Source organism: Hippopotamus amphibius, chromosome 2, assembly GCF_030028045.1.
Source record: "Hippopotamus amphibius kiboko isolate mHipAmp2 chromosome 2, mHipAmp2.hap2, whole genome shotgun sequence".
NCBI classification, from domain to species: Eukaryota; Metazoa; Chordata; class Mammalia; order Artiodactyla; family Hippopotamidae; genus Hippopotamus; species Hippopotamus amphibius.
In genome coordinates, this window is record NC_080187.1 from 190988369 (window position 1) to 191006157 (window position 17789).

At 38.1% G+C, this 17789-nt stretch overlaps 1 protein-coding gene and 1 long non-coding RNA gene across 3 annotated transcripts in view; one reads left to right on the forward strand and one right to left on the reverse strand.

The window, feature by feature from the left end:
• SLC12A1 (solute carrier family 12 member 1) overlaps positions 1-17789 on the forward strand; it is an 88602-nt gene that overhangs the window by 43875 nt on the left and 26938 nt on the right. For both annotated transcript variants that reach the window (XM_057722109.1, XM_057722110.1), the window contains 4 exons: positions 428-539; positions 8110-8250; positions 10799-10905; positions 16027-16109. In XM_057722109.1, the coding sequence (XP_057578092.1) occupies positions 428-539; positions 8110-8250; positions 10799-10905; positions 16027-16109 (443 nt within the window). The remainder of the gene's footprint in view (positions 1-427; positions 540-8109; positions 8251-10798; positions 10906-16026; positions 16110-17789) is intronic.
• Positions 1-17789, reverse strand: part of LOC130845216 (uncharacterized) — an 83320-nt gene that overhangs the window by 21450 nt on the left and 44081 nt on the right. The gene's annotated exons all lie outside the window — the stretch shown is intronic.

Genomic DNA, 17789 nt, shown 5'->3' on the forward strand with positions numbered 1-17789 from the left:
ACCCCCTTGGGAGAAGTTACACTTTAAGTTCTTCATTAGTTATGTCTTATTTTTAATGGAACCTCGAAGCACAAGCTCTGCAAGGAGGGCGAAGGAAATAACATGAAAATACTGGTTGGAGACGGACGGGTTGCACTGGGGATTTGGGACAGGGTGTTGTCCAGAGGGAAAAGACAGGGGGAATCCAACACCACCTTTTCCTTACTTTGCATTTTTACTGTCACTAACTAAACAAACAGTATAAACATGGCAAGTTTTGCAGGAAGTCATGGTGATTCAGAACTTCTAGTGAGAAACCCAAGAAATGGAAGAGCGGTTGTCCCATTTTGCCAAGCTTTCTGTACCAGCCCTTTCCACTGGGGGTGGTTCTGGGCTCACAGGCTTCTTGCCAGGGCCAGTTCTCACATCTTCTCTTCTCCACTTGCAGGCCCCAGTGCATCGTCTTAACAGGGGGCCCCATGACAAGACCTGCTCTCTTGGATATAACTCATGCCTTTACCAAGAACAGTGGCCTTTGCATCTGCTGTGAAGTCTTTGTGGTAAGAGTGACTTCCTCCCCTGAAGGTGTTTTTTCCTCCCTGCTCACTTATGTTCTTTCAGGTGAGCCCAGCAGGTATATGCAGTGATAGGAGAATGGCAAGGCAGTTTGGACAAAGGCCCTTTTCCTGGATTCATACAGCAAGGGCTAGCAAGCGCCCATGATCCTGAATTTATATGATTGGATAAAATGTGTTTCCGAGTTCACAAGAGACCAACTAAAAGTGATGGGTATTTCCAAATGATGGCCTTTGAGTCAAGACAAAGAGAACTGGCTCAGAAATAAAATGAAAATACTTGGGGTGATAACTGCCCCCAGAAATATGAAAGGATAGAATGAGCCAGAGAGCACTATTATAGATTAACTGATGAGGAGAGAGCCAGACATAATGGCCTTAAATTAAAGCATGTAGAATTTGGATTAAATATTTGGATAAACTCGATGACACTACAGATATCCAGGGAGTTAAACCAAGTTTTCCATGCCTTAGATGAACATTCAGAGCTGAATGAGCCCCTTTTTGTCCAGGAAGTATGTGGTAGACTAATGATAACATTCGTAATTTTCCCAGGAGGTATTCAAAGTAGATGCTAAAGGTTTAACCATAATTATTGACCAATCACCAATCTCTAGAGTGAGGAGAAAGCATTAAAATCATAACAAAATGATGAGTCTAAGTCATCCTCCAAACCAGCCTGTTTCTCCTTGTATCCCCACGGTGTGCTCTCGCACGCGCACGCTCTCCCTCTCTCTGTCTCCCTGTTTCTCCCTCCCTCTCTCTCTCATGCACACACACCACTCAAAATCCTCACCAATGTCAATGTATTATTATCGAACTTACCTATTCTTCAAAGTATTTTCCTATAGTTTTTCTTATTGCGATCTACAAAACGGTCTGGTGAGGCAGAAAGGGAAAGAAGCCCTGTTCTCACTATACTGATTAGAAAAGTGAGATTCAGGAAAATTAAATTATGCACAGGGTCACATGACAAGAACGTGGCAGAGCCAGGATACCAGTCCAAGTCACTCGATTGTGCTCTGTGTTACAGCGTGAGGAGAAAGCCTTAGCAGACTTGAATCTCTGAGAGTGCTGTCAGAAGCGGATACCACTCCCTAAACTTCCAATACCTGCCGGGGGATAGGGCTGTCAGGAAGCTGTGTTACCCCAGGGCCAGCCGACTGTGCCATGAGGCAGGGGTTAATTCACCACATGTCATCATGACCAGCATTTAAACATCTTTCTGCACTCGGCAATACTCTAAATGCAATATGAAGCAAGCTGGTCATATTCTCTTTCCTCTCAGTGCTTATATGATAGTAACTCAAGCAATATAACTCAATATAATTATCCCGTAGGAGGCAGAAGGAATCCTACTGACTACATAAGATTGACAGGTTAAGTAACGACCAACAGTGACTCCAGAGGATTTTAAAAAATCTTATCAAGCACCCTTCTCTCGTATTATCAACTTTGGTGCCTTGGATTAGTGGATTTCATTTTGGCGAATAAAATACAGGAGACAGTTTTGATAGAATAAGCAGTTTGGGGTGTTTTTCTTCTCTCACAATTTGGAGAAAACTTAGTTTAGCAGGCCATAAAATATCTTTAGGATGGGAGAAATGAACTTGGAGTATAAACAGTCATATATTAGCAAGGGAGAGAAGGTCTTTTTATAGAGATGAGATATTACTTTAAATTAACCCTTTGCTATGATTCTGGAGTATCATTTCATGTGAAATAGGTACTTAGGTCTGTATCTCTAATGGCCCTGGTTGTTTGACAGGTATATTGGACCACTTTATACATCACTGGGCTCTCTGAGTAAGGCCCAAGAGCCTTGCTCCCAGGTGCTAAGGTTCTCCTGGGGACAGAAAATAGTTACTGTATCAGTTAATGACTTTCCAGTTAGTTACTTTCTGTGAGCTCCTGCAGCTGCAGATGCTGTCAGCATTTTTCAACTCCATGCTCAGTCGTCAATCATTTTGCAAAGAAACAGATGCAAGGGGATGTACTGAAAGTTGACCTACCATTAAATTTTTTTCCCAAAAGCATAGTGGTTGGTGGTTAGGCCAACCTTGTGGCAAAGGTTAAATGGTAACAATGATGTTGAGAGATAATTTTTAATTCTAGGAAGCTCATGCTCACGGACCTTTGAGACACACAGTCAAGTTCTGAATCACTGTTTTGTCACCCATTAGCTGTGGGTCCCTTGGGCACATAATTCAGTCTCCCTATGCCTCAGTTTTCTCAGGTATAACATGGGAATGATGATGATGACTGATGATGAGAGCATCTTCGTTTGTTACAGGGTTGTGAAAATTCTGTAAGATAAACTTTCTAGTACTCAGCTCAGTGTCTGTCAAATAGTAAATGCTCAATTAATTTTAGTTCTTATTGTTGATATATTGTCATTATAATGGTATATTTTTGATATACCATGGTTGCCATTTTCATTCTGAAAATATATCCCCTTCAACAGAAACCTAAAACACCCTCTCTTAGAGAAACCAGGTCCTAACATTGGATCTTGGACTTTTAGGTGTCCAGTGGCTTGATCAGGATAGAACAGTGAGATACGCACTTCCACCCAACTGATCATAGGACAGCAGGCTCTGTGCTCCATCCCTCTGGTGACCTCCAGTTACTTGAAGTGCTGGCTTGAAGTGCCATACACTACAAGGAAGGAGCAACACTCAGTGCTCACTGGCATTTTGATGCTGGTGGGTAGACAGAAAACATATGCCCCCAGCTGCCATTTCCTCCAAAGAGGCATTTTTAAAGTACTAGACATTGTAGCCCTCGAAGATGCTGAAGTTGAAATTGAGAATTATTCTTTTGCTGGGCCCCAAGCCCACAGGGTAGCCTTCCAACTATTCAACTAAATCTTATACTCACCCATCAGAGCCTCTTGCTACCTCGTGCCTTATTTTACTAAGCCTAAAGATTTCAGATGAGGGACCCTTCATCAGGACAAATTGGAGAATACTTTTTAAGGAATCCAGCTTGCTAACTTAATGTCTATTCTTCTTCTATGAATTACCCTATAATAAATCAGTGATATACTTATATCCCAGAAGGCTTTATATTCAACCTGCAAGTAATTTTCTTTTTCTTGTGTGCCTCACTGCTCTCACCATATGAAGACTAGGAGTAGGATTCCACCTTCTAGCATCCCCTCATATTTCTGAGCATAGCCAAGTTCAGGGGGTTCAGCAACAGGCAAATATTAAGTCAAAGGTTGTGATCTCCATCAATTCTGCCCTATGTACCATGGCATTAAAAAAACACTGCTTTCTTTGTCAGTTAGTTTCCTCACTTATTCGTAGTAGCTGGAGAGATAGTAAAACCAATCATTACAGATCACTCAGTTTGGATTTACGTACCTTTAATTCTCTAGGTACACTACATTCAATTCTAAAAATATTACACTGTCAGCTCATCAAGTGAAACGGCATTGTGCTTCAGCAGTCACTCACTCATTTAAAGGCAGGTTATTTTTTTTTATTGAAACAAATTTAAAAAAATATACTTTAGAAACCAAAAGTTGACCCAATTGATCTGCGATTTAAAATGCCAATCAGATAAAGTCATTATTGCCAGAAAATGCAACACTTACTTCTTTTCTAAATTTTGTTTTTCTTAAAATTGCAAAAGGCTTTCAAGCTTACAGTGACGTCTTTTAATAAGTACATTGTGTTATATTGGCTGAAAAATAAAGAGTTTTTTTAGATTGCTTCTTTTCTTATTTTGAAACATTAAGAAAAATATTAGGTTGAATCATACAAAATTTACATTTTTGTATGTCAAAAGGCTGTTGAATACTGGCAGTTTCATATGATGAAACTATAGTCAATAAAACAACACCATGTTCTACTTCTCCTAATTAACAACAATTAACATTTTTCTTAGATGCTTCCAGTCACTTTTTACATGAAATAAGCCATCATAGATCAAGCTAAAGTTCCCTTGACAGCCACTCAGCCCCATGGCTCTCTCCTTCTCCAAAGGCAATGTTATCTGAGTTTGATCAGTGTTCTTCTAGTCATTTCACCTATGTGTACCAAGATGTAGATCTATTTTGATTAATGTTTTCCTACTAATTAATATTCTCTAAACCTTGATTGTCCTGTTCTCTCCTCTCACTATAAAGAAGAAAAGGAATAACTTTTGGCCAGCTTCCTCATATAGATCACCTTATAACAAGATTCCACGCTGTTACTTTCACTCTCTCTCTCTCTCTTTTGGAAAATTTACAAAATATCTTAATAAAACCTAAAATGTTCTTTGAATTCAAAGAATCTCTTAAGAAAATTCAGGGAAGACAACCAATTTTTAACTCTATGGCTTATGGAGGGCAGTTCAAGCACAGATAACCCAGGGAAAACTAAAATTTTCGCCTTTTTTCTTCTATTGTCATCCTTCTTTTAATCTCAACTTTCACCTCCATCTAGAAAAAAATGCTTTTTTTAGATGAATTTATTCTTTTTTAGTCATTAAGTCTCTGTTATGATGTTAATAAAATAATGACATGACAAAATACAGGAAGAATGAAGTGACCTGTGAGTGGGCACTAGGATGCGTGGTGAGATGAAATACGTACCAAATCAGAAAGAGAAAAATTTTCTTTCCCACAGTTCCAACCAGAGAGACAGTGAAAGCAAAGACAGAGCAATAAGACTCTCAACGTTTTAAAATATAAGAGTTGGAAAAAACACTGCATATGGCCCAAATTCCTCTGTTTGATCCCAATAACATTGGAAATCCTTTGCAAATTCTTTTTTTTATTAATATTGCTTTATTTGAAGTAGTGTCACATCAATTTCTTCTCCAGACTAAATAAATAGAATTCCTTTACCCCTTTCTCAATTGATGTCAAAGTTATAATATATATAAAAATTTTAGAGCTTCTTTCTTTAAATCCTAAATTAATTTGTATACTCATATCTTGAATTCTGAGCTAATTCTATAATATTTTAATTGAGTGGTAAAATTCATTTTTGTGACTATGACATATTTGAATCTTGAATAATTATATTCCAGTATGTCTTCCCTTTTTCTTAGTTTGCTTTTCTTCATACTACATTTGTGTTGTAGCCTTGTCTCACATTAATAAGTTGGCTATAAGGATATTATAATTGCTTTTAGCCAAGAGAGAGTCTACATGAAATATTTTTATGACTTCTCAATATGGCAAATTTAGGCATTAAAGTAAATCTCTGTGTCACAATTAGTGTTTAATCTGGATTTCTGTAATACTAATAGATATATATTAGATTATATTTATTTAAATAAATGCCAGTTTCCCCAGGGGTTCAAAGTCATTGTGGTACAACTCAATATACTCATGGTCTGATATCTTTCCTAGCTGTTAGTTATTCTATCTCATGGCTGTTGTTACCATTCAGCTTCCTTGAATAAAATATTTCTTCTTTCTTTTGCAATTGATGGTGTCTAGAATGCCCAAGAAGGACTAGTGGTTGAAATGCATTTGCAGTTAGAACCCTGAGCAAAATTTGATTTTTAATGACATATCTTTCCTCAGGCTAGATCTTCTGGTTTAATAGCTATCCTTCCTATGCCTTTTTACCTTCTCCGTCTTCATTGGAGGTTCTTATTTTTTAACTGTAATGTAAGTTATCCAAACTGTTTTGATATGTTGGTATGTTCTAGAAAGTATTCTGGTAAAAATAAGTACAAAAAGAATTTGATCCAGTTTAAATAGAATATTAAAATGGAAGTGATCCCAGAGAACATCTAGTGTTGTCTAATAGACATATAATATGTGCCACAAATGTAACTTAAAACTTTCTAGTAGCCAATTAAAAAAAAAGTAAAAAGAAACAGGCCAATGCAACGCATCCAGATTATGACCATTTCAATATGCAATCAGTATAAAAGTATTAGTGAGATATTTTACATTCTCTTTTTCATACTAAGGCTTCAAAATCCTGTGTATGTTTGACATTTCCAGTACCTCTCTGTGTGGACCAGCCACATTTCAAATGCTCAGTAACAACATGTGGATAAGGGCTAATCACACTGGACAGTGATGACCTAGACAATTTCTTGTTCTTATAAATGTAGAGCCCACATTGAGAGGAAACAAATGGCACACCCAGGGCATCAGCTGGTCAGTGCCAGAGCCAGAGCTAAACCCTACACTCTGGCTCCCAGTTCAGCACCCTTTCAGCTCTGCTGTAGACCAAACACAGTGGTGGAATAAGGTCTGGGACTTCAATGAGATTGTGAACACTCATTTATTATAATAAAAATCAACTTTGGATGAGCACTTAGTATATTCCAGACATCATACTAGGCAGTTTATCATGACTACTTGAGATGACCTTGCAGGATAGCTATTTGATCCCTGTTTCCAGAATAATATATCAAACCTCAGACATCATTAACTACCTCTAAAGAAGCTAAACTTTGCACCCAGTTCTGTCTGACCACAAAACCTGATGTTTTTTCATACACACCAAGACCTTTCTCTCTAATCCAAGACTCCCTAAGATTACGACTCCAAGCACAATCTGAGGACCAGCAGCATTTGTGTCATCTGGGAGTTCGTTAGAAATGCAGAATCTTGAGCCCTGTTCCATTCCTACTTTCTGCATTTTACCAAGATCTGATGCGGTTAGTAAGAAATCTAAGACAATTCAATAAAATACCAAATCTCTCCATGAATTGAAAGCATTTCCAAGGAAAATAGTAGATTTGTACCTTTGTCAGGCACATGGTAAATAATCAGAAATACCTTCAGGGTTGATTTGAAACATGCAAAGAATAGAGCTTGCTTGGACATTTAAGGAAGAAGAAACAAGAACAGAAATTTTAATTAAAATGAGTTTCCAGAACTCAAATCTTGAAATTATAAAATTCTTCATCTATCACCACAATACCTGCCTCCTTCTTTCTTAATCTCTTCTATTTTTGTTGTGCCATAGGTATGTGAACTTCTATTCCCATCAACTTCATTGAGTAGTGGGAAATGTTAATTTGAATAGGAGTATGTCAACATTATACAGGGAAAAGTGGTACGAGGGTGTCTTCACCTTACACAAAGAGCAAGGAATGGGCCTAATAGAATTATCAAGATGTGGTAGTTCCTGCCAAAATTTGTAACTCACCATGTTTTGACTCCCAAGAGTGCTGTCACATTTCTTGAAACTGGGCTCTAGCTGAGATTTCCTCGGTGTTCCTAAATGTGGCTCTCACTATTGAGTCAAAGGTGGATTGTACATTTATCCTGAACTTCTTCAATCACATTTGCAGTCTTTTTCTCATGTGCCATGATGCTCTCAGCTCTTTCTTTCATTTGACATGAGACAGGTAATTAAGCAGGTGTTGATACATCTAGACGTTCTGCATGGAAAGTGAATACTGTGAGCAGCGCAGGTCCTCCCCAGAAGGTTGAATTTCCGTGAACCCTGTTTAGTGAGGTGTTTTCCCCTCTTTCCCATTTCTTAACTCAGTGGGGCACTGCTGGCTATTTTTGTCTTTTAGAAAACAACAGCAGTGCAATGTGGAATAGCAGGGCTTCTAACCAATATTTCCTTGTGTCGTACAGGGACCGCGCAAGCTGTGTGTGAAAGAGATGAACAGTGGCATGGCAAAAAAGCAGGCCTGGCTTATAAAGAACAAAATCAAGGCTTTTTATGCTGCAGTGGCCGCAGATTGTTTCAGGGATGGTGTCCGAAGTCTCCTTCAGGTAAGGCTGGCCTTGAGGGAATGAGTACAGAGGCAAAAGACAATTAGCACTCCATTTTAATGAAGCTCCCAAATGGAATGGCTCCAGTTAGGCAGACTAGCATCAGAGATCAGTGCAGATGGTTGAGGAATTCATGTTGAATTCCTGGGGATATGCAAAGCTAAAACAGAAGCAGAGGGGTTCTATTACAATGAACTATGAGTGATATAGTGGAAATGGAAAATGAGGTTGCCTTTGGCCAACAGCATATATTCTGTCCCCATACTTATTGAAATGCAAATTTGTTCTGATAGTTGACGACATTCAAGATCCTATTAAAACTTCAAACTATTTTTACATCTCATACTGCATATAGCAATGCTCAAGTCAGGCATTCTTTTCCTTTTTTCTTTTGCAAATGGTGTGAGGGCAGCTGCAAGACTGGACTAAATAAACGCCTGGTGATCTGGGCATAAAATCTCCCTCTCCTCCTAATTTATTTCCAGAATGTTAAATAAAAATGTAATAATCTCTGTGGTTCAACACGAAAGCCCATAGTTCTTCCATCTTTTCTCCTTTATTCTTTCCTTTTTCCTCACCTTCCATGATAAATGTATAGAATCTTTCCCTAGTTCCGATTTTCATAAATTAGAGTGCCAGAGAATCCTAAAACAATCCAAGAGAAACTGAGAACTCGTAGGGGTTGGCTTTCTAATAATTTGGGTTTTAATGTGGTTGGAAAAACCTGATTCTAAATGATGTATTTAGATGATGTATTTATGATATACTAAATGATGTATTTAGCTTTCAGAAATGCCATCTACAAGAGTGTCAAAATTCAGGATTGCTTCCAGGTAACTCTGATGGCTTATACAGGCAGGAAAGAAAACATGTTGATTAAATTGTAATATTTGGAGAGTAAGAGTATTTGATGCATTCCTGTCTGCAGAGAAACCATTTCTGAAAGACCTACTACCCCCAATGAGTCTCTTTTCATCTGTTACGAATTTGATAAATCACAGAAATAGATGTAGTTACAAGATGCTTTTTCTTTCCATAGTGAGTTACTTTTCAGTAGCTCTTTGGTTAAATACATTGGGAATACACATTTAATGTAAAATTATCATGGAAGATTAGTAAAATAATAAAAATTTCAACTAGGAATGAGAGGACAGATGCAGAATAAGAACCGGGAGTGAAAGGACATTGGTATGGAAAACAATTCGTATATTAATCCAGAAGAAATTGTAAAAAAATTTGATAATGCATAAAGCTTGTTCACCTGAATTTCTTCAAAGAAAAATGGTGGAGAACAGAGGGGTCATGACAAAAAGGGCAGCACAGGGTGGTATTAAAGGGAAGCACTGACAACTACAGCCTTTTGAATAAAGCCTTCTTTACATCGAAGAAATTATGGTATGAATGACCACATCCCCAAACTATAGTCATGGAAAAGACTACATCCATACTGCCATGCACCTGCCAGGGGCCAGATGACAGCTCTCAGGAGCTGTTCTGCTACCTGTACATTTCTAAGGGCCATGTACCAAACGTGGTAGAGGCAAAGTTCACTTCCGGAGCCCTCCATCAATGCCTCTCTCTTTCCACTTGCTACTGTCCCCTCTAAAATACCCCACTCTGGTCATCTGTTTCCCTCTTCCCATGACCCAGAATATCCTTCCTTCACTTCCACTGCTCTCCTTGCCTTTACTTGGCAACATCTAACCAACCTGCAAGGTCCAAAACAAATGCCACCTCTCCCGTGAAACCATTCATGAATCTTTAGCTGGAATTCAGATGTTCTTCCTTTATGCTTCCGTGTGATTTCCTACTGCATTTGCACTTGAATTATAATTATTTGTATATATCTTGTCACCTTAACCTTATTCTAAGCTCCTTCAGGCCAAAGAATATGCCTCACTGCTCTCTCACAGCACCTAACATAGCACTTTGCAATTAATAGGTGCTCAGTAATATTGCCAGATTAAATTTAATTAACTGGAGGCCATATTCTGTCATCTAATGGGGGGAATGAAACTTGTGATATGGAAGATGGCTATTAATGATACTGTCATGTAAGAGGATTAGGTTCCGGAAACACAGCTCAGTTACTCTTCAATAAATAATGTAAGTAGATGTTTCAGTGATCTTTCTATGTAAGAATTTTCCAAACATGGATTTTATTGCTAATGACATTATGGATATAGCAGGTGGAAATGAGCTTTGAACCACTAAGTTACAACACGTATGCCAACAGTTAAACCAACCCTCACTTGATTTTAAATTATTGAACCATTTTAATGAGTGTATCAGAAGAAATGCAAATGACTGCTAATTTAGAAAAGCTACATTTCTGTCATCTAAAATCCATTTGTGGCTGAGATGATTTAGAACTAATCTTTCTATTTTATGCTTGAGTACGGGCATGAAGGACACGCACTAAAATGTAATCTAATCTTCAGAATCTTCAGAACATTACTTCAGTGCTCTTTTGGACATTATTTTTCATTTGCAGTGGTCGTTTCCTGGTCTGGTAAGGATTGCCCACGTGTTTATCTCTTCTGTTTAGGCCTCAGGCTTAGGAAGAATGAAACCAAACACTCTGGTGATTGGGTATAAAAAAAACTGGAGGAAGGCTCCCCTGACAGAGATTGAAAACTACGTGGGACTTATCCAGTAAGTGATGGCTTTCAAGACGTGCTCTTGTTTATAAAGCACTAACCAGGGCATAACATAACTGACACTGTTGTACAGAATAAATTGCCTGAGAAGAGGGCATTCCCCTGGTGCTCTGAATTCTTTACCAAAGTGAAAAAACACTGCCAACCATAGAACTTGAGGGAATCATGGCATCAGAGGAGGCAGGGTAGTGGGGCAGAATTCAGTGACAAAGAAAAAGGTAAATATTAAGAGTTACAATCTTAAAACCTATTTATACGATCAAAAGCAAAGGAGAGCTGGGTAAGGAAGGAATTGTTCTTTCAAAACACTTGGAATCTTGGGTTGACCGGTGTGCTCAGTTCAGTCGTTGTTTTATCCTGAGCCTTGGACCACGAGTTCACTACCCTAGAGCCTCAGCTCTCCCTTTGCTGATATGAGGATCCCATATGTCAGGTACCTCTGACATGTAGCAGTGTTGGTTTATAGACAAAAAGTGAGTTTTAAAAGGCATGTGACATCTAATATCTAAAAACTGAAGAAGTCTTGGGAAAGGGGTAATAATGAGAATCCTGAAAAGACCAGCCAGCACCAGGCAAATGTCCTTAACGTAAATTATCCCACTAAATTCTCAACAGCAGCCTTTGAAGTAAGTACTGCTACTGTTCCCATTTTACGAGTAGAGGCACACACATTTAAAAGCAAATAAAATGCAGAAAATGACAGCGTTTTAGAAGTGGCAAAGCTGAAACTCTCACCCAGGACCAACCTAATTCAAAGTTTAAACTAATGATCACAATGCTATGCGACCTCCAAAAGTACATATATACTCAAAGTATTACCTGGCTTGGTTCCTTCTTTTGAGTAAAAGAAAACAAAATCTACACATACTGAGAAGCTCAGAGTGTCCTCAGTGACCATTCTAGAAAATTGAGCCTTTCTTTCAGGCATGAAAATACATAACCAGCTTTGTCTCAAGGTGGGGCAATATTCGCTACCCCTAACAGCCATCTTTTGTGTCAACAGCTCTGAAAATGGAAGATTTCCTCTGTCTGGGTTCTGACTTTGCTCTGATTTCATACCACAAGGTAGAGAACGTGCTGAGAGGTCTGGCTGCACTTAAAAGCCCATAATACACAGCAAAGGAGTCCTCATCTCTTCAAAGCAAGCACATTCACAATGCTTCTTATCCTAGGCTCTGTCCTCTGGCCCCTGCCAGAATGAGCATCACACTTACCATTATTTGGGGGAGATTTAGGGAACATAATGAAAGTATTCTAATATTAGTTCTATTAAAAAGAAGCATAAGAATAATTTTCATCTTCTGAAATCATATGCATTAGTGACCAAACATTCACTTAACAGTCCTCCTAACCTGGGGAACCCATGTATTAAATGCATCCTCCTGGCTTATGTGTTTCCTAAACACACAAAGGCTGGATGCCACATGCTGCTATCTGGCTCCTGCTTCTGCTCTAAGTTTGGTAGGTTAAGGCTAAACCAGGTGATCAGCGACAGAATTTTGCCAGGCTTAGCAAATAGCATTTTGATATATTTAAAATCACAGTCAGCTGCTGACCAGTCTTAGAAACAGATTAGATCGACACTTCGTTATCTTCAGATTCTTCAGTAAAATTTCTTCTTCACCTTTGGGAACAAAAAGGGGTGGAGCAAATAGGAAGAAATCTGTGAATCTTCAGTCAAAGCGTCCATCAGTTGACACAAAATTATCTGAGGTCGTCTTCCAAACTCCCTACCATCCAAAACATTCTAAAAATTCAAAGGATCAAAATAATCAAACCCAGTAATATCAAGCTGAGGAGACTTCTGGCTTTTATACCAGATTAATAATTGGTCTTCTTGGTAATAAAGTTCAAGGTTAAGGTGGCTCAAATTTGTACTAGTATAAAACAGCTGGTTTGGTAAAGTTAAGTGAATTACCATAGCAATGGGGTCAATACAAAAGGAAGACAATCGGACGTCCATATTGTATTTCCCTTTCTAACTTTTTCATTCTGTTCTGTTTTATGACATAAAGCACAGCATTACTATTAACATAAAGGGGTATCACTACAATAGTACAACATTTTACCATTTTTCTTTGACTAGAAGTCTTTAAATTTCTATAATATTCTTAAGTATGCTTTAATTTTAACTAAACTAATTGTATTAGTTTTCATGGGCTGCCATAACAGATTACCTCAAACTTAGTGACTTAAAGCAACACAAACGTGTTAGCTTACAAATGCATAGGTTAAAAGTCTGACACTCAGAAAGACAAATACCATATGATATCACTTACATGTGGAATCTAAAATATGATACAAATGAACCTATTTACAAAACAGACAAACTCACAGACTCAGAAAACAAACTTAGGGTTACGAAAGGTGAAAGGGGTGGGGGAGGGATAAATTAGGAGTTTTCTATTAGTAGATACAAACTACTACTTATAAAATGGATACACAACAAGGTCCTACTGTATAGCACAGAGAACTACATTCAATATCCTGTAATAAACCATAATGGAAAAGAATATGAAAAAGAATATATATACATATGGATCACTTTGTTGTACAGCAGAAACCAATATAACATTGTAAATCAACTGTACTTCAATTTAAAGAGAAAGTCTGACACTAACCTCCTGAGCTTGATCAAGGTGTGGGCTGGGCTGCTTCCCCTGCCGGAGGCTCTAGGAGAGAATTCCTGGCCTTGACTTTTCTAGGTTCTAGAGGCTTCCCACTGCTTATGGCCTCTGCCTCCATCTTTAGAGCTCTTGATGGGTCAAGTCCTGCTCACACCTTCTCTCACATCACCTGGACCTCCTCTTCTGCCTCCCAATTTCACTTTTGAGGACCCTTGTGATTACTGGGCCCACTCACATTATCCAGAATAGTCTCCCCATCTCACGGTCCTTAACCTAATCACACCTGCAAAGTCCTTTTTCCATGTGAAGTGACATATCCAGAGGTTCCAGGGATTACAGTGTGGTTGCCTTTGGGGATCCAAAATCATTCTGCCTAACACAGATATTTTTTGTGGAACACACTGTCTGCTTTTTATAATCAAGGACACTTAGAAACAAGATTTATCAGGAATTTACTTTGTGGCACTTTTGCTAGAATGGATCTATTTTTTTAAGTGAGGTTCACTTATGATTCAAATTTTGAATGGATGATCATATCAGACTCAACTTATTTATATCACTATTTGAAAATTCAGGTTAACTTTGGCTAGAGACTTGTTTGCATATCGTGAGACAATCACAAACTTCATCGTTCTGGGAAAGGATGACTGAGTGCAAAGGTTCCTTGGGCTTCAGATCCACAAAAGACTCAACAAAGGAACCCCAAGGAGAATATTTCAAATGAACTCAAAGTACTAATTGGTTTGCCCAATATTTAAGGGCAGAGAAGAAATAGTATACAAGAACAGAGATAAAAGAGTGAGGTTTTCTTTCCCTTCTAGATAATCTAATTCCATTGGGTTGGGTTTAAAGAAGGTACAACTGCCAATTTCAACAGGATAGAGTTGCCATGAAAAAGTGTTGCTTCAGATGGTCTCTCCAGAGTCAAGGATGAAAGTTCCTTAGAGGAACTGGAGGCATTTTAAACTGGGAACTTGATGTCAAAGATGTTGTAGGATCCCTCCTCAATGGGTAAGAGTTTTGACTGATAATTTGAAGGCTCTTTGCAGCATTGAAACTTCTGTTCTAAATATTTCAGCAATTGTTTTCTTTATATTAGAAAAGAATCAAGTATTTTGAATAATCAAAATTCTAATCTTAATCAAAATTCTATTTGATAGTATTTTTTGAATAAGAGTGTTTTATCTTTACTCAGAATACATTTTTAAAAGACATAAAGGAAAAACAAACAGAAAAGGCCATCAGCTCTTGGCTATGTTTGAAAGTGAATTTTTGTAATTTAATTACATTAAAATCCTAGAAGCAAGTTTGTTTTTTTAAAAATTTTTATTGGAGTATATTTGCTTTACAATGTTGTGTTAGTTTCTGCTATACAGCAAAGTGAATCAGCTATGCATATACATATATCCCCTCTTTTTTGGATTTCCTTCCCATTTAGGTCACCACAGAACATTGAGTAGAGTTCCCTGTGCTATACAGTAGGTTCTCATTAGTTATCTACTTTATATATAGTATCAATAGTGTATATATGTCAATCCCAATCCCCCAATTCATCCCACCCTCCCTTTCCCCCTTAGTATCCACATGTTTGTTCTCTACATCTATATGTCTATTTCTGCTTTGCAAATAAGATCATCTGTACCAATTTTTTCAGATTCCACGTATATGCATTAGCAATATTTGTTTTTCTCTGACTTTCTCCACTCTGTATGACAGTCTCTAGGTCCATCCACATCTTTATAAATGACCCAGTTTCGTTCCTTTTAATGGCTGAATAATATTCCATTGTATATATGTCCCACATCTTCTCTATCCATTCCTCTGTTGATGGATATTTAGGTTGTTTCCATGTCCTGGCTATTATAAATACTGCTGCAATGAATATTGGGGTGCATGCGTCTTTTTTAATTATGGTTTCCTCTGGGTATATGCCCAGTAGTGGGATTGCTGGGTCACATGGTAGTTCTATTTTTAGTTTTTTAAGGAACTTCCATAGTGTTCTCCATAGTGGCTGTATCAATTCACATTCCCACCAACAGTGCAAGAGGGTTCTCTTTTCTCCACAACCTCTCCAGCATTTATTGTTTGTAGATTTTGTGATGATGGCCATTCTGACCGGTGTGAGGTGATACCTCACTGTAGTTTTGATTTGCATTTCTTTAATAATCAGTGAGGCTGAGCATCTTTCCATGTGTTTGTTGGCCATCTGTATGTCTTCTTTGGAGAAATGTCTATTTAGGTCTTCAGCCCATTTTTTTATTGGGTTGTTTGATTTTTTGATATTGAGCTACATAAACTGTTTGTATATTTTGGAGATTAATCTTTTGTCAGTTGCTTCGTTTGCAAATATTTTCTCCCATGTTCTTGGACTGAAAGAATTAATATTGTGAAAATGACTATACTACCTTAGAAGCAAGTTTAGTATTCGTCCAACTCTTGAGGATTAAAGGAGTCATTTAAATCACTAACCATTTTGCTTCCACTTTCAGTGATGCATTTGATTTTGAGATTGGTGTTGTCATAGTCAGAATCAGCCAAGGGTTTGACATCTCCCAGGTTCTTCAGGTGCAAGGTATGTACTTTCTTTATTCAACCAACAGATATTCATCGAGCATGTACTAGGTGCTGGGGATAGCACAGTGCCCAATACAGACAAAACCCCCTAACATTGGAGCTCACGTTCATGTGCTGACACGAGGTGTGTACACTTTCCCAACGTTTTCCTCATTGCTAACACAAGTGGCCTTTGTCCTGCTAACCAGAAATATAAAACAATTCAGGGCAGATAGAAATTATTCTTCTCATCACAAAACCACAAAGCTAACATCACTAAAAATAAATACCTTCCGTAAAATAACCTGCCAAATTAATTTTTGCAAGATGTTTCAAAAAAATGAAGACTAATTCTTTCCTCGGAAAACCATGTGTTTTGTTTTTAAGAGTCTATGATCTGGTTTGTAGCTAACATGGAAATGAGCTTGAATGTATCATGCTGTGAATCACTAATCAAAGTCAGAGGCAGAAACACTAATTCAGTTTAGTGATTCTGCCTTTTCCCTGTAGAGGATTTCATATACTACTTGCTTAGTCTTAGAGTTTAAACATATCCTCTTGTGTAGGGAGTGAAGGACACATCTAAAGAGTCACTAAAATATTAGCATAGGACTCTAATCCATTACTTATCTCTTTCACTGAACTTCACAATAGAGTCTACTGACAAGATGACACTAAAACAAAAGGATATTTGGGGGTTACCTCTTATATAACAGGCATGGTGTATATGTCAGTGCTGGGTAGACTAAGACTAATAAAAGCCTGTATCCTCAAGAGACTCACAGCCCCATAATGAAAATGGGTGTATTATTAGTGTGATAATAGGGTATTTTGGGAAAGAGAAAGGGGGCACATAATTCCAAGAAGGCTTCCTGGAGGAAATTACCTTTGATTTTAGATCTAGTGGATGAGTAGGAGTTAACCAGGCAATATTGGGGGAGAGAAAAATGAGAGTTTGAACAACAGCATTCCTGGCAAAGAGGAGAGCATTAGCAAAGATATAGAGACACAGGAATAAGGGGGAATGGGGTATATGGGCAACCGAAAGCAGGTTTGTGTTACTGATGTGAAAAGTATGAAGCAGACAATAGTGAAATGGGAAGCTGCTGATATAAGATCCTGGTTTTAAAAGGCTCGTTTTTCCATATTAAAAAGTGTGGACCATATTCTGTAGACAATGAAGAACCGTTGAAGAGACTTAAGCGAGGAAATAATATGGTGAAATTGGAGTTTGGGATCTCATACTCCTTCAGTTACATGGGGCATGGATATGAAGAGGACTAGAATAGAGACAGAAACACAAATCAAAAAGACTTTTATAATAATCAAAGCCAGAAGAAGTGACAGCCTGGACTAGAGCAGTCTCTCAGGGAATGAAAGAAAAGGACAGAGTACATGGGAAGCACAAAGAGCAGCGTTTTAGGTTTGATAGGATGTGTGAGATATGGGAGTGGGAAGAGGGAGAAAAGATTCCTTGGCTGACTAAATGAATGGTGGTGCTACTAGTGGAAATGGGAAACACAAGAGGAAGAGTAGGTTTAATGAAGAGAGGTTCTGGTTCTGTTTTAAACAATGTCCTGTGGGAAATCCTACTGGAAATATCCAATAGGCAGTTAGATAGTCGTGGTCTTAAAGGAGCAATCCGAATTGGAGATGTAGATTTAGATGTTTTGGGTCAAACTGTTGGGTCAAACCCCCC